General features: G+C 49.5%; 1 protein-coding gene and 1 long non-coding RNA gene across 3 annotated transcripts in view; both read left to right on the plus strand.

Annotated features, from left to right (window-relative positions):
• Positions 1–5,361, plus strand: part of LOC143270593 (uncharacterized) — an 81,789-nt gene extending 76,428 nt beyond the window's left edge. The window contains exon 2 of the long non-coding RNA XR_013047805.1: positions 1,553–5,361. This is a non-coding gene — a long non-coding RNA (uncharacterized LOC143270593). The remainder of the gene's footprint in view (positions 1–1,552) is intronic.
• A 15,023-nt stretch (positions 5,362–20,384) lies between these two features.
• Aacs (acetoacetyl-CoA synthetase) overlaps positions 20,385–24,007 on the plus strand; it is a 39,648-nt gene continuing 36,025 nt past the window's right edge. The window contains exon 1 of one of the 2 annotated variants that reach the window (XM_006970663.4): positions 20,385–20,700. In XM_006970663.4, coding sequence (XP_006970725.2) covers positions 20,568–20,700 — 133 coding nt within the window. In that variant the 5' untranslated portion in view covers positions 20,385–20,567. The remainder of the gene's footprint in view (positions 20,701–24,007) is intronic. The other variant, XM_076561050.1, reaches the window with a different exon arrangement.

The raw sequence follows: 24,007 nt of genomic DNA on the forward strand, positions 1-24,007 counted from the left end.
GGTCCTTCAGTGTGCCCTGGGGCCACAGAGTCCCGACTTCAGCTTGGTGGAGTCAGTTGTCGGCTCTCATGGCAGACCTTAGTGGAGGGACCCAGCCGACACCAGCTCTGGTGCCATGTGTCTGAGAAGTTCTGTTTTGGGTTATCAATGTCTGGAACACAGATTCGGGTCTTTCTGAGGATAGGTCTGAAACCTCCGTTCTTGGGGTGACTTGTGTGGGGCTCACACCTTTTTGAATTTCATTCGCTTGTGGAACCCATACTGGGGAAATCTCTCCCTGGACATTGGACACACGTGACTTCTGGTGTGGAACATTCCAGTTACGTCTTGTTTGGATACTGTAAACAGATGTACTTGCTGCGCAGGGTGTGAGTAGTAACCGGTGGAGGGGCATGCCAGTGGCTAACTTATCTTTCCTCCCCAATGTCTGGCTGTATCACACCAAAAGGTTGCTTTGCAGATATCTATCGACCTCTGTAAAGCCGAGCGTCCCTGCTCTTGCCTCGACTCCTCTCATCGGTGGCCACAGAGATGGCCGATTCCAGGTCCTAGACAGGTCCCCTGTAGCTGAGTGTGCAGTCCCAGTATTCAGGAGGCAGAGGCAGGAGGATTGCTGCTATTTTGAGGCTAGCTCAGTTTAAATAGTATGTATATTCCAGGCCAGCCAGGATTACATAGCAAGACTAGAAGGCAGGTTTAGTGGTACTCAAGAGCCAGGGGCAGGTAGATCTCGTGAGTTTGAGGCCAGTCTGCTCTAGAGAGTGAGTTCTAGGTCAGTTAGAGTTATACACCGAGACCTTTGTCTCAAAACAATAACAAGAAGAAAGCTAAACAGCCTGACCAGATGTAGACTCGAAAGCCAGTTTTATAGTTTGATTTATATATAAATCCAAGATGCCTGCATTTTAATTTTTTTCATGTATTTTCTTTCAGATAGGGTCTCATGTATCATAGGCTGGCCTTGAACTTGCTAAAGTAGCTGAGACTGGCCTTAAACTCCTGATCCTCCTGCCTCCACCTCCTGAGTGCAGGGATGACAGGTACGTGGCTCCACACTCATTGTGTGCAGTGCTTAGGGTGGGACCTAGGCACCATGCATCCTAAGAGAGCACTCTGGAGTCTAACCCCAGGATGCCTTCATTCTAATGGAAGAATGTACACACCAGAGTAGAATGTTACTTGACGTTCTAGAAGTAGACCTTTAGATGGTAGATGCATACATTTCACCCTGTTTATAATGTATTCTTCTCTCTTTTTTTTTTTTTTTTTTTTTTTTTAGTCAGGGTCTCTTCATAGCCCCTCGCTTGTCCTCGAACTCCACCTGCCTCTGCCTCCCAAGTGAGTGCTGGGATTAAAGGTGGGAGCTACCACGGCCGGCATTGTTTGGATGCATTTTTGGTTGGTTGGTTGGTTGGTTGGTTGGTTGGATTTTTTCAAGACAGAGTTTCTCTCTGTAGCTTTGGAGCCTGTCCTGGAACTTGCTCTGTAGACCAGACTGGCCTCGAACTCACAGAGATCCGCCTGCCTCTGCCTCCCGATGCTGGGAATAAAGGCGTGCGCCACCACCGCCCGGCTTGGATATATTCTTATATTTTTGGTTGTGAGCCTAGCCTTTAACGGCGGCTGAGCCATCTCTCCAGCCCCTTGGATATATTCTTAACTCCCACATAGTTACGGATATTTCTTTTTCTGTCTCCATTCCGTGCAGGTGCGCAGCTTATATTGGTCTCCCTTCCTCTGCCCATCCCTTTTGTATGTGGAAAGTTTATTTTTGTACCTCATTTCATGCCTTATCTTCGGAGCTGTGTACAACTCCTCTTCCCTGACTAACATGAGAAAGAGACATTTCGATGGCAGCTACCGTGGATCTGTTATAATTAAGAGTCAGGGGCCGGCGATATGGCTCAGTGGGTAAAGGTGCTTGCCACCAAGCCTGAGTTTTGTTCCCAGGACCACCCACCCACATGGTGAAGAAGACAGGAAGCTCCCACAAGGTTCCCCTCTGACCTTTGCACACAGGCCATGGTTTGCCATCCCTTCCCCCAAATAAATACATGTATAATTTTTTTTTTTTTTTTAATGAAAGGAAGAGAGGGTCGGGGGTTTGAGCTGTCTTAAAGTCAGCGTTAATTCCCTGATGGTTCTTTGTCACTATAAGTACTTGTCTTACCAAGGATAGGATTGCAGATTGGTTATCTCTGAAGAACTGGATTTAGGGGATCACGTTGGGGTTGGTGATTTTTTTTTGGGGGGGGTGGGAGGGGAGAGACAGGGTTGGGTTGGTGATTTATTTAATTTTAATTTTTTTTTCCAAGACAGGGTTTCTCTGTAATAGCTCTGGCTGTCCTGGAGCTCACAGAGATCCTCCTGCCTCTGCATCTAGAGTGCTGGGATTAAAGGTGTGTGCCACCACTGCCCATCGGGGTTGGTGATTTTTGATGCTGGTGGGTTTGTTTGTTTTATTTTTTATTTTTTTGCAAGACAGGGTTTCTCTGCGTAGTTTTGGTGCCTGTCCTGGATCTCACTCTGTAGACCAGGCTGGCCTCGAACTCACAGAGAACCGCCTGACTCTGCCTCCCGAGTGCTGGGATTAAAGGCATGCGCCACCACCGCCCGGTGATGCTGGTGTTTTATTTTGAATTTCTTATTTTGTGTATGTGGGTGTTTTGTCTGCATGTATGTCTGTGTACCACTTACGTGCCTGGTACCTACAGAAGCGAGAAGAGGGTATGGTTTCCCCTGGAAATGGAGTTACCATTGTCAGCTGCTATATGTAGATGCTGGGAATCAAACCCGATCCTCTGGAAGAACAGCCAATGTTCTAACCACTGAGCAGTCGCACCAGCCCTGTTTTTGGTTTTTTTTTTTTTTTTTGTTTGTTTGTTTTCTGAGACAGGGTTTCTCTATGTAGCCCTGGTTCTCCGGGAACTCTCTCTGTAGACCAGGCTGGCCTTGAACTCATAGAGTGAGTTCCCGAGTGTTGGGATTAAAGGTACACACCACTGCTGCCGCCGCCGCCGCCGCCGCCACCTGGCTAGTTTTGGTTTTTTAAGATAATGGTTCTTTTGTAGCCCTGGCTGGTCTCGAACAGGCTATGTAGCTGAGAATAACCTTGAACATCTTGATCCTGTTTCCATCTTCCGAGTGCTAGGATTAGAAAGAAGTGCCACCACACCTGGTTTATGTGGTGCTAGCAGTGGAACCCAGCGCCTCCTACATGCTACATAAGCACTGTACCAAACCAGCTCAGGTCCCCGCACCCCGGCCTGTGGTCAGTGTTTATGTAGTGATTTCTTCCCTCTTCCAGTCAGGAGGCGGTCTGTTAGCAGTATAGCAAACAGGCACCTTTTACAAATATGATTTATTGCTGCCAGCATCTCCCACCTTTTGGGTCCTTTGTTGAGCCTTGGCCTTCTTTTTACTGGCAATAAAGCCTGGAAAAGAATGTCTTCGCTGCTAGCCCTTTGTGGATCATGATGGGGTCTTCCATTCATAAAAATGACCCAGGGACATTCTTCTAACATTCTTGTTTTTTTTTTTTTTTGTTTGTTTTTTTTTTTTTTTGGTTTTTTTCGAGACAGGGTTTCTCTGTGTAGCTTTGCGCCTTTCCTGGAACCCACTGGGTAGACCAGGCTGGCCTCAAACTCACAGAGATCCACCTGGCTCTGTCTCCCGAGTGCTGGGATTAAAGGCGTGCTCCACCACCGCCTGGCAACCCCCCAGGGACATTCTTGAGAGGCAACTTGGAAATGAGGCTCGGCTGCCTATGAGTAAGAAGATGGGGCTTCGGGTGGCCTTTGTGACTTTCAGGGAAGTGGCCAGGACGGCAATCCTTCCTAGGTACCTCGTGGGAACCTTCAAGGGAGGTCTGTGCTTGGGAGCATTGTCAGATCGCCTTGGCACTCCCGTGATGGACCCATGACTTGGAAATAGTATGACCAGGAAGCCAGATGTGGTTGCAGTCCCAGAATTCTGGAGATAGACAGGAAGGTGGTGTGTTCAAAGCCGTCCTGGGTTATATGGCAAGCCCCTGTCTCAACAACACACACCTTGTTCAAGAGTCAGTGCAGAATCTAAAGTTGTAGGCTCTACAATGTAGAGTCTACAGCTTGTGGTTGGTGGGCAGCCCGAAGTGCTTCCCTTCTGTGCCCTCGGTACTTTCTGTTTTGTTCCGAGACAGGGTCTCACTCTAGCCCAGGCTGGCCTTGAACTCACAGAGATCCGCCTGACTCTGCCTCCCGAGGGCTGGGATTAAAGGTGTGCGTCACCATGCCTGCCCAGCATCCCAGTAGGTTTTGAATCGCCTGATTTCACCAGAAGGCCAGCGCTGGTGTGTCCTTGTAGCTACAAGGACTTTTCCAAGGGTGCGCCCCCCCCACCCCCTCCCCCCAAACTTTTTTACTTTCAGGTCCTAGGCACGTGAGCTCCACCCCTAGCCAGCATGCAAGCTGCTTTCCAAAACAACCTATGACGGTTCTGCAATGTTTTTGTTTAGGACCATTTAAGTACTTGGACTTAGGGCTCCTCACCTGTGAACTGTAGAATTATATATATATGTATATGTATATCTAAATTTTGCGGGTTCTAACCCAGTATTCTTAACACTGGACAGCTGCCGACGGTTGTCCTGACTGGCATCAGCAAGCTGCAGCCCACCACGCCCTTATGTGTTTTGTTCTTGGGTGATTGATCCCTCCGTAGCTAGGGCCGACATGGAGAGTCTGTTTTCCTGTCCCGGCGGCATAAGAAGCCCACTGTTTGCATTGTCTCCTGGACAGCTATGGCAGCGGACGGCATGATCGACTCTCTGCCCCGGTGTCTCGTTGGATTTCAAGCTTTTCCTCTTGTGTCCCTTTCCTGTCTGCATCTGTGATAAATCTCTGAATAGCCTATAATTAATTTCTTGTGACAGTGACTAGTGTGCAGTTAAATCCCCCATGAGGTAATTATTTCCTTGTTCTTAGCTGCAAATCATATTCTTTTTTTTTTTTAAACCAATGATGTCTTTGTGGTTGAGTTCCTATCTTGTGCCTCAGCTTAGAAATTTTTAATAGTATTTAGTTCAACACAATAGAAAGCCATTCCGTGAAACACACACACACACACACACACACACACACACACACACACACACACACACACGTGCACATACCTTAGTTGGGAAGCAGATTCTACGAATATCTTATATAGAAAAAAAAGCGTCAGGCTTATTATTTTTTTGCAAAGTGATGGATACATTCCTCTTATTTATTAATCACTGGCTTTGATGTTAGAGGTCTTTGTAGATTGACTTAAGAACTGGATTAAAACATTGTGAACATTACAGCTTAATAAACGTTTACTGTAATTTTGTCGTTTGGACTCTTGAATGGATTTCTTCACTTTAGTGAGGCACCTGTGGTAACTCCTAATTAGAGATTCCTTTTTTTTTTTTTTTTTTTTTTTTTTTTTGGTTTTTCGAGACAGGGTTTCTCTGTGTAGCTTTGCGCCTTTCCTGGGACTCACTTGGTAGCCCAGGCTGGCCTTGAACTCACAGAGATCCGCCTGGCTCTGCCTCCCGAGTGCTGGGATTACAGGCGTGCGCCACCACCGACCGGCTAGAGATTCCTTTTTATGTGTTAAGACTGCTTTGCCCGCATGAATATACGTGCACCTTGTGTGTTTCTGGTGCTCTCAGAGATCAGAAGAGGGGGTCAGAACCCCTGGAATTGGAGTTACAGATGTTTGTGAGCCACTATATGAGTGCTGGGAAGAGAACCCAGGTCCTCTCTAAGAACAGCAAGTGCTCTTAACCACTGAGCCATCTCTCCTGTCCCCAATTTTTTTTTTAAGATTTTTTTTTTATTTATGTATGACTTCTTTATCTGCATGTACAACTTTGTGCCAGAAGAGGGCATCAGATCCCACTAGAGATGGTTATGAGCCACCATGTGGTTGCTGGAAGTTAAACTCAGGACCTCTGGAAGAGCAGGCAGTGCTCTTAACAGCTGAGCCATCTCTCCAGGCCCCTCCCCAATATTATTATTATTATTATTACTTTTTTTTTTTTTTTTTTTTTTTGGTTTTTCGAGACAGGGTTTCTCTGTGTAGCTTTGTGCCTTTCCTGGAACTCACTTGATAGCCCAGGCTGGGCTTGAACTCACAGAGATCCGCCTGGCTCTGCCTCCCGAGTGCTGGGATTAAAAAAGCCTTATTTATCTATGTGTATGAGTGTTGTGCCTGCCTATGTTTTTGCACTGTGTGCACGCACTGCCCTCAGAGCCCAGAAGAAGACACAGATCCACTGGAGCTGGAGTTACAGAGGAATGTCAGATGCCTTGTGGGTGCTGGGAAACAAACATGGATTTTCCCCAAGAGCAGCCAGTGCTATTAATCACTGAACCATCTCTCCAGCCCCATAATTTTTTATCTATCTATCTATCTAGCTAGCTAGCTATCTTTATTTATTTGAGGCGGGGTTTTTCTGTGTAGCTTTAATGCCTATCTTGGATCTCGCTCTGTAGACCAGGCTGACCTCGAACCCACAGAGATCCACCTGCCTCAGCCTCCCGAGTGCTGGGACTAAAGGTGTGCACCACCACCGCCTGGCTGTTTATTATATTTTCAAGACAGGATCTCACTATGTAGCCCTGACTGACCTGGAACTCGCTCAGTAGACCAGGCTGACTTTGAACCCACAGCAATCCACCTCCACCTCCTAAGTGCTGGGATTAAAGGCATAAGCCACCACTACCCGGCTATTTTAAAGTGATTTTTCATTCTCCATTCATGTGTTTGGAGTTGCCTGCAGAGTCCTGAAGAGGGGATCGAATTCCTTGTGAGCCACCTCAGATGGGTACTGGGAACCGAACTTGAGTCCCGGAAGAGCGGTGCGGAGAGCAGCAGTAGCAACAAAAGTGCCCATGAAGAGTTGCAGAGAGAGGTCAGGGTAGAAACCACCGGAGAAAAGGGAGGGGTCCACTGTGAAGATGCGAAGACAACACCCGGGGGCACAGAGGACCTTGGAGCTGGAAGGATTTTGGAAGCTACAAAGCACTAAGGGCCAAGCCTGTGGTTGTCAGAAATCCTGGGGTGGGGGGGGTGAGTGGTGCAGGAAGCCAGGGTACTCATCTCTGCTGTCTCCGGCTTGCTCCAGCTAGTGGTGCCTCTAGCATGGCAGGGCTCAGTTTCAGGACCCTGAACGCAACATGGGCTCTGAAGCTAGTGTGGTTCTTGGAAGTTGAGATTTTTTTTTTTTTTTTTCCCAGCCTTGGGTGTGTCAGGGCTTGTACCTTCCAGGCCCACCAGGTATGAAGATTCTTCAGCTCTCAGCAGCCAGCATTCCAGCCCTCCTGTGGGTCTGTTGGAATGCCTTAGCTCTTAACATCTGCCTTCCATTACAAGTTGCCAGCATTGTAAGTTTAGACCCTGGGGTCACATCCTTGGCCTTGAAGGCTTGGCTGTTCTCGATGACCAGAGCCTACAAGTCTTTTTTTTTTTTTTTTTTTTTTTTTTTTTTTTTTTTTTTTAATTTTCGAGACAGGGTTTCTCTATGTAGCTTTGTGCCATTCCTGAATCTCACTCTGTAGACCAGGCTGGCCTGGAACTCACAGAGTTCCTCTGCCTCCCGAGTGCTGGGATAACAGGCATGCGCCACCACCACCCGGCTTAAACCCTGAGTTGATAGGTCTTTTTGTCTCAGTCTCAGACTCCCTGCACTGTGACACTTATTGCTATCAAGAACTAAGGATCTAGGGCTGTAGAGATGGCTCGGGCTAAGAGCACGAAGGCTGTTCTTCCAGAAGTCCTGAGTTCAATTCCCAGCAACCACATGGTGGCTCACACCATCTGTAATGAGACCTGGTAACCTGTTATGGCATTTAGTCATACATGCAGGCAGAATACTGTATACATAATAAGTAAGTAAATAAAAAAAAAAACAAAACAACTAAGGATCTGACACTTGAGACCCTTGAAAGCTGAAGCCCCGGATGATACTACCTCCTGTTATCGCTGCATGGAGTGTTCATGACGCGCGCGCGCGCACACACACACACACACACACACACACACACACACACATATCACCATGCTGCCACTGCCTTCTGCTACCAGAAAAGGATAATGAAAGTGAACATCTTTGGGGATAAAAGCCCACAGTCACAGCCTTTACCTTGTGAGCCCCAGGCCTTAAGTCTCTACCTTCCAAACGGTTTGTCTACCATGAGCTGGCCCAGCCCCTGAGCCTTGGGCACTTAAAGGAGAGGGACCACTGGACCAGAAAAGTATCTCTTCACTTACCCCAGATTTCTAAGTTGGCAGTGCTGAAGAACCCACTGCCCGAAGTGACTCTCGTCTGACCCCCCCAGAAACTTGGGACAGTTGTTCATTCCCGAGGGACCATCTGTACTTGTTTGAGAATCTAGAAAATGTCTTCATCCTATGGCAGTCAACAATAGCAAGAGTCAGACTGTCCTTAAGGCCAGTCAGTCCTGGCCGGACATGTGCCATGGTGCCAGAGAGCATAGCCTGGTGTGGATGGAGTGTGTCTGGTGTTATTGCCTGCATGGGGGAAGGTCTGGGTAGGTGAAGGGAGATATGCTAGAGTAATGGGTTTCCAGGAGATCTGGATGGCAGCAAAGGTGGTCATTCTGTGCTGCTCTGAGTGATGGCAGAGGGCCCCTGTGTCTTCCCTCGGCTCTCCCTGGCTGAACTTGTACAAGGCTCTGGTAAGAAGGGATTGTCTTTGTCAATAAAGGGGAAAGCCAAGACTCCTGGAGGTTGAGATACAACCTGAGCCAAAAGTGGCTGGTTCTTCCTGAACTGGCTGCCAACAGCTCTCATCCACACCACCTTCCTGGAGGCAGGACAGAATTGCACCCCTTATCACTCCAGTACAAAGTGGCATTTGAGGCTCTTTGTTAGTTTTATTTATTTATTTTGTGATAAGGTCTCACTAGGTAGTGGAAGCTGGCTTTGAATTCAAGGAGATTGACCCCAGCGGATGTAATCTGTTTCAGCAATAAATAAACAAGATTGCAAACCCTTCAGATCTATTTTTGAGTCAAGCCTATAGACACCTATTTGGACCAGCTGGGATGGGGAGGGAGAAAACCAGGGCACCTGCTTTTCACTGGGGTCCACCTAAGGGCCCCCTGCCTTTGTTTACCAAAGTACCATGCAGAACGGACAATACACAAAGGCTGCCATTCATATTGTACAGACAGAGCGCTCACGTCACCTCACCCTGTCCCATCTGACGTCACCTCACCCTGTCCCATCTGAAGCAGTCCCCTGCTCGTGTGACCCAGCCATTGTCTGTGCTGCAGGACCCTGTGCACCATCTCCTGGACCTTTATGTACAGCATTGGGCTGGGTGGTTTCCCAAGGATCCCCAGGTCCTCGTGCATGGGCTTGCCCCTGTCGCAGCTCAGTGTGCATATCTAAGCACATGGTTATCTAAAACCTTTTTGCCCTGAGGATGTAGGTCAGTGGGTACAATGCTCGCCTAGCATGCAGGAAGTGAGACATGCTAGGAGGATCAGGAGTTAAAAACCAGCCTCGGCTACATATCGATTTTCAGGCCATCTTGGGCTGCCTGAAACCCTATGTCCCCTCCCCCCCAAAAAAGGCATTTGGGGGGAAGGGGAAATATGGTCAAAATATATAGATTATAAACATATTGGATGGAAAATTTCTTATATAACAAAATTTGGAGAAACAAAAATTTATCAATTAAAAAATATATTTTAAAAAGAAAAGCGTTTTCCCAGAAGGGCGTCAACTTAGGGCTAAGATCCAGGTTTCCCAAGTTTCCGGACTCTCCCAGGCTGTCAGGTTGTCAAGGAGACAGTCCTGCCAACCTCCCGGGTCTCTGGAAGCTCCGCCCCTCCACCCAGCTCTCATTGGGCACGCCTTTTCCGGGATCCCCTTCCGGATTGGCTGAGAGGCGCAGCCCACGCACCGGGCTGCTGTGTGATTGGCTGCCGTTCAGGCCGGCCCTTCGCGGGGCCGCGGTCTGGGCTGATGTGGGGCCAGTTCCGCACCAGCCAATCAGCGCGCGATTCGCGTGTGGCGCGTGTCTGTGTGCAGGATCCCTCCGCGGGTCCGGGATGCGGCAGGGGCGTGTTTGCTCCGTCTGGGGGAAAAAAAAGTTCCTCGGGGATAGGGCAGAACCTGAAATGCACCGCGAGCGAGGTTCCCTTTCCCTGAGGCCAAGAGGGCTGCGGAGTAGCTCTGTGGCAAATCACCTGAATCCCGCCCTGGGTTCCAGCCCCGACGCCCCGCCCCCCCCCCAAAAAAAAAAAAAAAAAAAAAGAGAGAGAGAGCAAGATGCTTGAAACCCGAGTACAGGGAAGTTGGAGGCAGGAGCATCAAGTTCAAGGTTATCCTGGGCTACATTGCAAGTCGAGACCAACCTGGGCTACGTGAGATTACGTCTCAAAAACCCCCAAGATAGCAATGGGCTGTGCTGTCACAGGACTGAAATCCTCCCTACTTGGGAGGCTGAGACCGGAGGCGCACAAGTTCAAGGCTAGCTCGGGCGGCTTAGCCAAGTTCAGGGCCAACTTGAGCAATTCAGGAAGAGCATTCCTCTTTAGTCTCCTGCCTCTGCCTCTTTAGCATACCTTACTAGCAAGCACAACCACAGCCGCCCGCTGAACTTGTCTCAACACAGGGACGAAATGAGGGCCCCAGAGACGGCTCAGCAGGTCAAGGTGCTTGTTGCCAAGCCTGAGGACCAGAAGAATTCAATTCCCAGGACCCACATTAATGGAAAGGAGAGAACTGACTCCAGCGAGTTGTCTCTGCTGTGGCACATGTCACATACACCCCTGTCCCCCTCAAAATAAATGTGTGTTGGGTAGATGAATCAGTAGTTACCAGGGACTGCTGGAGCCACACAACCCCCCCCCCCCACACACACACATTTTTAAAATGCTGTTTCAGTGGATAAGTGCTGAGTGCTTAAGCATGAGGACCTTAGTTCTGATCTCCATAATCTATGTAAAAAGCTGGGTATGGTGGTGGATGTCTATAATCCCAGCACTGGGAAGGTGGACACAGAAGGATTCCTGGGAACACTGGCCGGCCAACTGGTGAGCTCCAGGCTCAGTGAATGATTCTGCCTCAAAAAAATAGGGTGGAGCCGGGCGGTGGTGGCGCACGCCTTTAATCCCAGCACTCCGGAGGCAGAGCCAGGCGGATCTCTGTGAGCTCAAGGCCAGCCTGGGCTACCAAGTGAGCTCCCGGAAAGGCGCAAAGCTACGCAGAGAAATCCTGTCTCGAAAAACCAAAAAAAAAAAAAAAAAAAAAAAAATTGGGTGGAAGGGCCAGGGGTGGTGGTGCACACCTTTAATGCCCGATGCACAGTGTGAGCGAACGCCTATATGCCTTGCACCTTGGCTCCTGCTCCCCTTCTTTCGGTACAGATGCCAGCTGAAGACACTGGAGACTTTGTCGGTGAGGACCTTTTCTCTGGAAGTTGTAGCAGAGAGAACTTCAAACTTACGTAAGATGAGGAAAAAGCCAAGTGAAGCCAGAGGGTGTGTGTGCTCACCCCATCTGGTCACCTTTCTCACTCTGAGCAAGTGAGCAGTCTGGAGCAAGCTTCCAGTGACCTGGCTGGCTGGCTCAGTGTCTTGAGGGTCATATGAAGCAGGAAGACTTATGCCTTGGTATCGGCGCTGGGAACAAGCTGTGCTGCCCGGGCAGTTTTTTTTTTTAAATGGTCTGTCACCAAGCGGAGGGTGCTGCGGAAGGAAGGGATCTGGATGGGGGCTTGGAGAAGTGCAGTTCACCGCCTCTGTGTCGCAGGATGCTGCCAAAAGGGGCTAGACAGAAGATGCAAATGTTGTCCTAAGCAGTGTGTAGCACCTGCTGCATTCCAGCATCAGGAAGTGGAGGTGGTGAGAGTTCAGTGTCATCCAGCATCGGGAGGCAGAGGCAGGCAGAGCTCTGTGAGTTCGAGGCCAGCCTGGTCTACAGAGCAAGACCCAGGACAGGCTCCAAAACTACACAGAGAAACCCTGTCTTGGAAAACCAATAAACTAAAACAAGGGCGGGAGGGATGACTCAGGGGTTAAGAGGACATACTGTTCTTGCAGAGGACCTGAGTTGGATTCCCAGCATCCCCATCGGGCAGCTCACAATTGCCTGTAACTTCAGCTCCAGATCTGTTGCCGCTCTGACCTCCTCATGTGTAGACACAGGCATGCACACCTAAATAATAAAAAAAAGTTTTAAACATAAAACAAATGAGAATAGGGCTGGTGGGATGACAGCGTGTGGTGTGACAACCCTGATGACTTGAGGTTGATCCTCAGCTCGAGTGTAGTAGAAGGAGAAAACTGACTCCCAAAAGTTATCCTCTGAGTTCCACCCACACGCCCCTGGCATGTGCCCCCACTCTCACGTACAACAGTAATAAGTAGATAGAAGCAAAGAGCAACCCCCACAAATACACCTTATGGATTCCACTCCCACCCGCGTGTCTCTTTCAGTCTCTCGATCTTGATCTGTTTCAAGCTTCTGGGTTCCGGGAATCCTCCTGCCACAGAGAGCAGGCACAACAGGCATGTGATATATATATCAGGGGCAAAGAAAAAAAAAGGCCAAATTGTGTCTTGAGTGTGTTGTTAGTGTACATCCCTACAATTTATATATACCATTCTACAATTCTTTTTTTTTTTTTCAAGACAGGGTTTCTCTGTGTAGCTTTGGAGCCTGTCCTAGAACTCGCTCTGTAGACCAGGCTGTCTTCCAACTCACAGAGACCCGCCTGCTTCTGCCTCGAGAGTTCTGGGATTAAAGGCATGTGCCACCAAGCCTGGCCATTCTACAATTCTTATCTGATTACTGGCCAGTTCATGATGTCATTATATATTGGCTAGGGTGTAGAGGTGTCGTCTCTGGTCTATTATCCATTTCTCGGTTAGCGGATTTTTAGTTATTTATTTTCTGCACATGTGTGTGGGTGTACAACTTCTTCTCTCCACTCAACCCCGTGAGAGCTCATATTGAGACTGGTCCTGATGGAAGAGTGACGGGAGAAGCCGATGTTGAGTTTGCCACCCATGAAGAAGCAGTGGCAGCTACGTCGAAGAAGGACAGGGCCAACATGCAGCACAGATACATAGAACTCTTCCTGAATTCCACAACAGGGGCTAGCAATGGGGCTCATAGCAGCCAGGTGATGCAGGGCATGGGAGTGTCAGCTGCCCAGGCAACTTACAGTGGCCTGGAGAGCCAGCCAGTGAGTGGCTGTTATGGGGCCGGCTACAGCGGTCAAAACAGCATGGGTGGATATGACTTGTATTGTAGGAGCATTTGAGTTATTTCAATCAAAATTTCACAGGCAGCCAATAAGCAGTCAAGAGCAGTTTATAACTCTAGAGGAAGCTGGGGGACCCACATTGCACCATGAGTTTGTGAAATCTGGATTAAAAAATTACCTCTTCAGTGTTTCTCATGCAAACTTTTCTTCTAGCATGTAATATTGAGTAAACTAAAACTATTTTCTTCCGCTTTTCTCAATTAACGTTTTTGGTAGTATACTTAAGGAGTGATATTATCTGAGTTGAGTAGTTTTAAGTATGTTGAGTGGATCTTAAAGCACACCACAGTGAACACACTGGGGACATGTACTTTTCTGGAGAACTCAAAGGTGCTAGATCCCTGATGCAAAGAGAAGCATTTCTCATGTTCATTCTAGTTTATATTTTCATTTAAATCTTTAGGTTAAGTTTAAGCTTTTTAAAAGTTAGTTTTGAGAATTGAGACACAATACTAATACTGTAGGAATTGGTGAGGCCTTGACTTAAAGCTTTCTTTGTACTGTGATTTCCTTTTGGGTGTATTTTGCTAAGTGAAACTTGTTAAATTTTTTGTTAACTAAATTTTTTCTTAAAATAAAGACTTTTTCACAATGAAAAAAAAAGTGTGGGGTCAGAGGACAACTTGTAGTTGACTCTCTCCTCTCACATAGGTCTCAGGAATTGAACTTAGATCACTGAGCTTGTTGGGAGGCAACTTGAACCTACTGAGCCATCTTGCTGGCATACACACACCCTTTTTGAAAGGACTTTATTTTTATCTTAGTTTTTCAATTTTATCTTTAGCTTTATGCGTATGAGTGCTTTGCTTGCGTATGTGTATGTATGTCATGCATGTGCCAACAGGTAGTTGTGAGCCATCATGTGGGTGTTGGGAACTCAACCCAGGTCTTCTGGAGGAACAGCAAGTGCTCTGAATTGCTGAGCCATCTCTCTAGCCTCCAAGTGTATGTGGTTTTTTTTTTTTATTAGTTTTATTTAAAGCTCTGTATGTATTTGCCTTTGTAGAATTTTTGTGTACCACATACCACATGTGTGCAGGTGCCCTCAGAGATAGAGTTGGTTGTAAGCCATCTGATATGGCTACTGGGAACCGAACCTGGGTCCTTTGGAAGAGAAGCAAATACTCTTAAGTGCTGACCCATCTCTCCAGGTCCTCGAGTGTGTTGTTTTAAGAAGAAAGTTCTGAGGCAGGCGATGGTGGCACACGCCTTTAATATCAAACCCTCAGGAGGCAGAGGCAGACAGATCTCTATGAGTTCGAGGTCAGTCTGGTCTATAGAGTGCGTTCCAGGATAGCCAAGATGACACAGAGAAACCCTGTCTCCGAACAAATAAACAACAACAAACAAAAAAATAAAAGAAGGAGAAGGAGAATAAAGTTCTGGGGTCTATTTGCCCTGGGCCTTTCTGTAATGGAAACTCAGTGCAGACATTCTCTATCTGGTGGCCCAGAGCTTGGCATCCCAAGATCATCTGGCCTGCCTACCAGCCCAGTGTCACTCAGTCTGCAGGATTTTGCACCGAGTCTGTCTTGGCCTTGTTCCTAATCCTGGAGGCTGAGCGTTGTGCCCTTGCCTGGGGTACCTCTGGCTTGAAGGAGCTGGCACCTGCCCTGTTTCCACAGCCCCTGGGGGTGTAGTGGCAGGGTGAAAACACCCACCTTCCTTGGACGACCAGGAAAGAAATCCATCCCACAGCTCACCTTGCCTTCCTTTGGGCCTGGTCTGGAGGGCCTACGTCCTGCCTCTGAATCAGAACCGCCAGGGCTGTGCCTCAGGGAAAGTCGGGTTTTGTACTAGAGATTTGTTCTAGTCTAGTCTGGGCTCTGTGCTTGCCCCAAGCCGCACAGCAGCTGGATCTGCCATCCAAACGGCTCAGTGCCCAGCTCTTCTAATACATCTACACACAGTGTACTGGCCTAAGGCTTATGGGCAGATCACACACACACACACACACACACACACACACACACACACACAGAGAGAGAGAGAGAGAGAGAGAGAGAGAGATTGAGACGGACCCATTAGTAGCTGTATCTTCCTGCCCCAGCCAGGTCACTGTCGTGGTCCATGTGGACCTTTGCAATGTCCTTGATGGTGGCAAGTATGCCTCAGAGCCTTTGTGCTTGGTACACTTACGGTTATTCAGGAAGATAAGTGGGCTGGATGGACACTTTACTTCACACATATTACATCTTCCAGTTAGAAATGGTCTTCCACCCATGAGGCAGAGGCAGGTGGATCTCTGTGAATTCAAGGCCAGCCTGGTCTACAGAGTGAGTTCCAGGACAGCCAGAGCTACACAGTGAGACCCTGTCTCAAAAAGCAAAAAAAAAAAAAAAAGTCCTTTATGAGTTCATGAGCACAATTTTGAAAAGCTGGTCTTCAACCTATCTTTACATCTTTACTTTTGTTTCTGATAAGGTCTTACTTGGTAGCCCAGGCTGGCCTTGAATTGGCAATGAAGAAACCGGTGGCAGGTTCAGGAGAGAGACAATTAAGAAGCCACCTTCTAGCTCTGTTGTTTTGTGTGTTATACTGGGGCTTGAACCCAGGGCCTTGCACATGCTAGGCAGGTGGTCTACTTCTGAGGCAGGCCCCCAGTTCTTTTATCTCATTTTAAATGAGAAACCTTTTTTTTTTTTTTCAATAATATTTTTGAGACAGGGTTTCACGGAGCCCAGGCTAGCTTTGAACTCCTGGTTCTTATGCCTCTACCTCTCTAGAGCTTGGATTAGAGATGCACATCGTCACACTGGGTTCGTGTGATGCTGGACCTCAAACCCAGGACTTCATGCCAACCACCCCAGCAACAGAGCCACCTCTCCAGGCCATCCGAAGACTCTCCTGACTCTTCTTCCCTCTCTCTGTGTTAGGAAGGGTATGGTTGGAGAAGAAGAACCTAGAAGGCTCCTCCAGAAGCAGCGGCGCTCCTGGGCAGGTAGTCCTGGGTTGTATGTGTGTCTGGGGCACATTCAAGAGAATTTGTAGGTCAGTGTCTGGCTATTGTGCTTGTAGCTTACTTCTGGGATTCTCTCACAAGGGCTGCATCAGGCTGGGTGGGCAAGATGGAGGAGTTATTAAAAAAAAAATGAAGAGCCTATTAGGTGGCTACCATTATCTTACCTCCATGAAGACTGGGAAAAGTTTCTGGACAATCCAGGCTTCCTCAGGGTCCCTGCATGCCACCCTGCAGTGAGCAGCCACTGGGCCCTACTTTTTTTTTTTTTTTTTTTTTTTTTTTTGGTTTTTCGAGACAGGGTTTCTCTGTGTAGCTTTGCACCTTTCCTGGATTTCACTCTGTAGACCAGGCTGGCCTTGAACTCAGAGATCCGCCTGGCTCTGCCTCCCGAGTACTGGCATTAAAGGCATGCACCACCACCACCCGGCTTCTGGGCCCTATTTGAAAGAAATATTTCTCAGTTCTCTTAGACTGTGGCTTTCAGTAGACCAGCCACAGCAGCTGTCTTGACCTAGCCGGACTAGGGTTTTGCTCCCACGGAACTTGAGTTCTGCTCATGAAGGCATGAGGAGCTAGCTCTTCCAGGTGAACTAACTTCTGGGTGAAAACATACTTCTCAGACCCCCACTGGAGACAGCGCAGGCACACAGACCCAGCAGTGGGCATGTAACTGGGGCGTGTGGATGTCTGTCTATCTGTGTGTGTCTGTCAGGGAGGGGATGCATCTGGAAGTCACTTGTGTGCAGCCTGCACCCAGAATGAAGCTGGAATCTCTGTGAATCTGTCATGATGGGCAGATGGAAACCGGTCACCATCTGCTGGCGTGAGAGCCGGAGAGATTGCTCAGTGGTTAGGAACACTTGCTGTTCTTCCAGAGGACCTGCATTCGGTTCCCAGCATTGACATCTGGCAGCTCCCAACCATCTGTAACTCTAGTTCTAGGGGATCTGACTCCCCCTTCTGGCCCACACAAAATCTTTTTAAAAGATCCGATAGTGGAGGCAGAGACTTGGTAAGACTCCAGTGAGGCTGACAGGATTGCTAAGAGATCAAGTTGGGATAATAAATATGAGAGGGGAGGGTCTCAAAACTTGTATACTGTTTGGTTTTTATTTAATTAATTAATTAAAAATTTTAATGTACATTGGTGTTTTGCCTGTGTATTTCTGTGTGAGGATGCCACATCCCCTGGAAGTACAGTTACAGACAGTTGTAAATGGCCATGTGGGTGCTGGGAATTGAACCCGGGTCCTTTGGAAGAGCGGCCAGAGTAGCCAGTGCTCTTAACTGCTGAGCCATCTCTCCAGCCCCCTGTTTGGTTTTTAATTGTCAAAGTGGCACAAATTAGACTTGCCTTGGAGGAGGGACTCCAGCTTGGCCTGTGGCACGTCTGTGGGAGATTTTCCTGATTAGTGATTGATGTAAAAGGGTCCAACCCAGTGTGGGTGGTGCCACCCTGGGCAGATAGTCCTGGGTTGTATAAGAAAGCAGGCCAGTGATAAAAAAACAGGTTTTTTTCTTTTCTTTTCTTTTCTTTTCTGTTCTTTTCTTTTCTTTTCTTTTCTTTTCTTTTCTTTTCTTTTCTTTTCTTTTCTTTCCTTCCTTCCTTCCTTCCTTCCTTCCTTCCTTCCTTTACCTCTGCTCCTGCTTGGGTTCCTGCCCTGACTTCTCTCAGTGATGGACTGTGACCTAGACATGTAAACCAAAGAAACCCTCTCCTCCCCAAGTTGCTTTCGGCTTACCACAGCAAACTAGAACAATACAGAACCAACTCACAGTTGGGGTGTATTTGACAGTCCTCTCCATGCCCAGATCCACTTCCTAGAGCCAGCTGCCTGTCTAGGAAGCATCATTGTCTCTTGTAACATTATTTACCTTCAGCTCTGGAATACATGTTGTTCATCTCCAGTGCCTAACAAGGTGCCTAACAAGGAGATGAAGCCAGATGTTTAGGTCTTTTTTTTTTTTTTTTTAAGATTTATTTATTTATCATGTATACAGAAGAGGGCACCAGATCTGATTACAGATGGTTGTGAGCCACCATGTGGTTGCTGGGAATTGAACTCAGGACCTCTGGAAGAGCAGTCGGTGCTCTTAACCTCTGAGCCATCTCTCCAGCCCGATGTTTAGGTCTTGAGGGCTCTACCTGTGTGAACAGAGCCCGGCTGAGAGATCCTGTCTTAAAAAAAAACAAAGTGAGCCAGGGTGGTGGTGGTGGCGTATGCCTTTAATTCCAGCACTCAGGAGGCAGAGGCTGGTGGATCTCTGGGAGTTTGAGTCTAGCCTGGACTCCTGCAGACCAGGAGTTCCAGGACAGGTTCCAATAGCTACACAGAGACCTTGTCTCGAAAAACCAAAAACCCAAATCAAAACAAACCAAAACAAAAGACAAAGCGAGCGGCTTGGGAGATAGCTCAGTGGGTAAAAGCACTGGCTGCTCTTCCAGAGGACCCGGGTTTGATTCCCAAGACCCTCATGGTGGCTCACAACCAACTATAACTCCAATCTCAGAAAATCTGGCCTCCATGGGCACCAGGCACGCACGGGGTACACATATGTATACATATATGCAGGCAAAGCAACTACACACATCAAACAAACAAACAAACAAATACCCCTCCCCACAAACAAGGTGGGAGCCAGGCATAGTGGCACACATTTTAATCTCAGCACTTGGGAGGCAGAGGCATGCAGATCTCTGTGAGTTCAAGACCAGCCTGGTCTACAGAGTGAGGCCCTGTCTAAAAACAAAACAAAACAAAACAAAAACCAAAATGAGTGCCAACAGAGGAATGAAACTCATGATCACACACACACACACACACACACACACACACACACACACACACACTTGTTTTCAGGTACTTTAGAAACCTGATAGGTAACAAAACACAAAACAGACTGGTAAGACTATTAGCATCCAGAAGGTTCCCACCACAGCAGGAATCCTCCAAGCACACCTTCCCTCTGCTGGAAACTTCTGATGGCCTCATCCCACCCAGAGTCAAAGTCAACACCTCTGGTGCTCCCCGGGACCAACTTCATGCCGTTGTCTTCTACCCCAGGGCTATGGTACCAAAGACCCGGGCCTTTTTAGAATGTTGTCTGTGCACAGTGTTTCTGCCTGGGGGCCTGGACACCGGCTGTTCCCTCTGCTTGCAAACCTCTGTAAGGTTTCCCAAAGCTCTCTCCTCTCACTTTCAAGCCACTGGGAGAAGTCACACTGAGCCACACTGCCAGCCCTCTTTTTTTTTTTTTCTTTTTGTTTGGAGACAGGGCTTTATTTAAGGTTGCCCAGGCTGGTCTTGAACTCCCTTAGTAGCAAGGATGACCTTGAAACCCAGACCCTCCTGCCTCTTCCTTCCAAGTGCTGGGATTACAGGGTCTTGCTTTGGGGTCCAGGCTGAAGTGAAACTTACCGTCATTCTCCTGCCTCAGTCTCCAGAGTGCTGGGTTTCAGGCTTGCCCCAGTATATGGCCTGTATTTACCGCTTTTTTTTTTTTTTTTTTTGGTTTTTCGAGACAGGGTTTCTCTTGTGTAGCTTTGCGCCTCTCCTGGAACTCACTTGGTAGACCAGGCTGGCCTCGAACTCACAGAGATCCGCCTGCCTCTGCCTCCCGAGTGCTGGGATTAAAGGCGTGCGCCACCACCGCCCGGCTTGTATTTACCGCTTTTATTTTCGGTCCTGAGGATGCACCTGGGGTCTCACTTACTCAGTATCTTTTGTTACACTAATATACCCGACACATCCATTACAACATCCCTGTGGGTGCATGCACACGACACGCACGTTTTAGAGAGGTCTTCCTTCCCCCGCAGGCATCTGCCTGCATGCGTTTCCTGCTTGAGACGCCTCCGCAGCTAAGGGACTGCAGAAGGAGCAACTTAATCATGAATAAATGAATGAATGACTGAATGAATGAATGAACGACCGAACGCAAGGAGGGCAGCACCCAGCAGGTGGTTCTGCAACAGGTGAGGGCGTAGACCATGCTCACCGCGCCTGCGCAGGCGAGCACTCTTTTTGGCAGCGAGCGCTCCATGTGCAGGCGCGGCGGAGGGTTACAGCGAAGGGCGTGGTCTCAAGAGGCGTGGCTTTTAATGGAGGCGTGGCGAAGCCTGCGCGGGGGCGTGGCCAGGCCGGGTTCTCCGGCAGGCCCGCGCCGGCGCTGGCTCAGTCTCGCGCTGTCGTTCGTCCACGTTGTGCCGAGCCGCTCGGCGCCTTGCGCTCTGCCGCCGTCCTCGGGAGTCCCAGCCCGGCAAGATCCCGGCCACGCAACTCCGCAACCATGTCCAAGCTGGCGCAGCTCGGGCGCGAGGAGATTATGGAGTGCCAGGTGATGTGGGAGCCTGACACTAAGAAGGACACGCAGATGGACCGCTTCCGGGCGGCCGTGGGTGCCGCCTGCGGCCTGGCGCTGGGTGAGTGTGGGGCACGCGGCTAGTACACCCCCGTCCCGGGCCTTCCCGGAAGCGGTTCCCTCCAGAGAGGCCCGCTCTAGGAATTTCCAGCCTTAGCAGTTGGGATAAGCCTCGGATGGATGGATGGATGGATGGCCAGTGTCCCTGTCTTGGGCTCGGAGAAGCCCCCTGGCTTGGGGATAACCCCTCTAGGGAGGTTCCTCTTTGGTCCCTTGATGAATGCCCAGTGTCCCTGTCCTGGAGTTGGAGGAGCCCCCCCCCATTGCCTTGGGGTCCCCTTCTAGGGAGGTTCTTCCCTGTTGCCATGGATGGATGGTCCTGGGGTTAGGAGAGCCCCCTGGCTCATGGTCCTCCTCTAGAAGGTGCTGATCTTTTGATGGTGTATCCTTCACTGTTTTGGGGAGCGTCACCTCATACAGAGGCCTCCCTCCTGGCGTCAGCACCTCCCTGCAGGTGAGGCTGGCCCTCTGGCAGTGGCAAACCCCGCCTGCTCTGGTTCCTCCGATCTTTTGCTAGGTTTGCCTGTTTGGGAAGTGGCTCCTGGGGTCCTGGACTTCCAGCCCGTGGGGGCTTCCTTCTGGTCTGATGTGCAGTTCTTTTTGAGTTCGTGGGATTCATGTGACAGGCTCCCTCCATCGGCCTTTGCTAGGGACCACCTTGAAATCTCAGGTCCCTGAAAAGGTCGGAGTTCGGTTCTTCTCCCCCCTCCTTAAAGGTTATGGTAGAGTCCTTTCCTATGTTTCAACTCTCCCAGCCCCAGAGAGAGACCCTCCTTCCAGCCACCACCCTACTCTGTCTAGTTGTGGGTGGGGCAGAGGCCAGTCTCTTGGGTGAGGCTCTTTCCATATTCCCTTCCCAGGGATCCATAGGGCTTGGCTAGTTCTGCTGCCTGCTTTCTCCAGGTGTCTGCAGAGTGTTTCCAGCTCAAGGTGGCTTTCTTTATTTTTATCTTTTTTACCCCCCCCCAACCATAGGGACCCCCTTGTTTCTATTGATGTCAACGTCTGTCTTGTTCCTAGGATCTGTCTTGGGGTGCCTTCATGAATCCTCCCCACCGCTTTCCTGCTTCCTTCTGCATGGTTCACCCTGCTTGCTGGCTGGGGTAGTCTTGAAGTGCAGGTCTTTTGTTGTTGCTGGGTTCGCAGGCCCTCTAGTCCCTTGTGGATCGGTGGCATTGCAGACTTGCCGCCGCAGGAGAGCCTGGAGATGGAAGTGGAGCCTCCACGGGGTCTCTTTCCTTCACTAATGCGGCTCCACCCCTTCCCTCTGACCTGGAGACAGGTGTCTGCCTGGTCACCTGCAGGGCTTGCAGGCTGTGCGTGTGATCAGTGTGGGTGTTGGATTGGAGAAGCACCTTAACCCAAGATCAGTGTCAGGATTGCATCCGTTTCCTGCCCTCCATTCCGAGCCTGGATCTCATCTGCCAACTCTGCCAGCGCTGCTGAGGAAGTACTGGTGTGGTGCTCTGTATGGGCCTGACACTTTGGAACATCACTCCACTGAGGGCAGCCCTTTGAAGTGGGCCAAGACCTTTCTCCCCTAGCCTGAGAGCAGGAGGGAGCTGTAACCTGACACCCTGCAGGGACCTGGCTGCACCACTTCAGAGCTGTGTGACCAGGAACCAGCCATCCAGTTGCCCTAGGCCGCGGTTTCCTCATCTATAAAAGGAGCATAGCCAGAGGACCAGTGTACCCTGGTGGAGAGATGGCAGGCCCCGTCCTGAGCGTGGACCACTGTGCACTGTCCCCTGCCTGGAGCTTTGCTGAGGGACCCCTTAGTGTCAATGTCTTCTCTCCTTCAAGTCTCAGGTGGCTGGGTGGGTCCAGGGTTGATCTTTAGAAGCTCTGTTGACTGTCTTGTGTTTAAAAGTTGGGGGGCTGACCAGCCAGGGTGGCTCACACTCAGGTGCGTAGGCAGGAGGATTGCTATGAGTTCAAGGAGCGCCTGGACTACAGAGTGAGAGACCCTGTTTCTGAAACTGTTAGGACGAAATAAAGCTGAGGGGCTGGATATGGAAACCCAGAGCCTTTGGTCTGTCCGTCTGTGCGGTGTCGTCGTCGTCGTCCCAGCGGGGGGGGGGGGGGGCACCCCCCAACAGCTAGGGGAGGGGTGTGTGGCACAGCTCCTCCCTTTACCCTTTCTCCTTCTTCTCTTTCACCTGCCTGGCCCCGACGTTTGGGGATCCTTCAGGTCTAACTCAAATGCTGTCTTCTGAACGTTGTGGCCTTTCTCCATGCACTTTTTCATATTGTTTTGCTCCTGCCTTGCTGCTTCGTGTATGGTGAGCATTCTTGTGTAGAGCCAGGGCTCCCTAGCGCGCTCTCTCTCTCTCTCTCTCTCTCTCTCTCTCTCTCTCTCTCTCTCTCTCTTTTCTTTTGAGACAGGGTCTCACTCTGTAATCCTGGTTAGCTTCGAACTCTGTATAGATCAGGCTGGCCTGAAGCTCGCAGAGATCCACTTGCCTCTGCCTCTCAAGCGCTGGGATTAAAAGCAGGCGTGCCCCAGTACATTAGACTGACTTTGAACTCACGATCCTCCTGCCTCTACCGCTCGAGTCTTGAGAGTACAGCCACACACCATCACACCCCAGGATTTCATTTAAAACTAAGATTTGTAAATGCTAGCACCTGTTTCAGAGTCTCGGGTGAGTGTTAGACACACTGAACCAAATGTGCCCGTGGTCACCTGGGCCTTAGATTGCCCCCCCCCCCCCCCCAGTGGATTCCTGGCTCACCCCACAGTGTGGCTGAGGTAGGAGACAGCAGTGGAAAAGTTTCCACACAAGGTCCTCGAGGTGCCGAGTGCCCTTGTGACTACCAGTTCCTCAGGTTTGTGGTGCTGGCCACACCCCTCAATGATGCTGTTGCCGAGTGTACTTATGTTCTCTCGAGGTCCTAGGGCTCGAACCCAGTGTCGCCCACATGCTAGACAGGGTCCCCGAGTGAGCTGCACTCTAAACCTCTTATTTTTATTTTTATTGTATTTTTTTTTTTTTTCCGAGACAGGGTCTTTCTACCTAGCCCTGGCTGTCCTGGAACTCACTCTGTAGACCAGGCTGGCCTCGAACTCATGGAGATCCGTCTGCCTCTGTCTTCTGAGTGCTGGGATTAAAGACGTGCCTGGCCAGGGTCTTAAAAATTATTCAGGCTGGCTTGGAACTTGCTCTGTAGACCAGGCTTGGCTCTTTTGATCCTCCTGCCTCAGCATCCTGAGTAGCCCGAGCCACCAGGCCCAGCCTGAACCCACGCTTGTGTTTAGAGTAGACCTCTGGTGTCTAGCCATTCTTAGCAACTTGGGGAGCATTTTT

The sequence above is a fragment of the Peromyscus maniculatus genome, chromosome 23 (assembly GCF_049852395.1).
Source record: "Peromyscus maniculatus bairdii isolate BWxNUB_F1_BW_parent chromosome 23, HU_Pman_BW_mat_3.1, whole genome shotgun sequence".
NCBI lineage: Eukaryota > Metazoa > Chordata > Mammalia > Rodentia > Cricetidae > Peromyscus > Peromyscus maniculatus.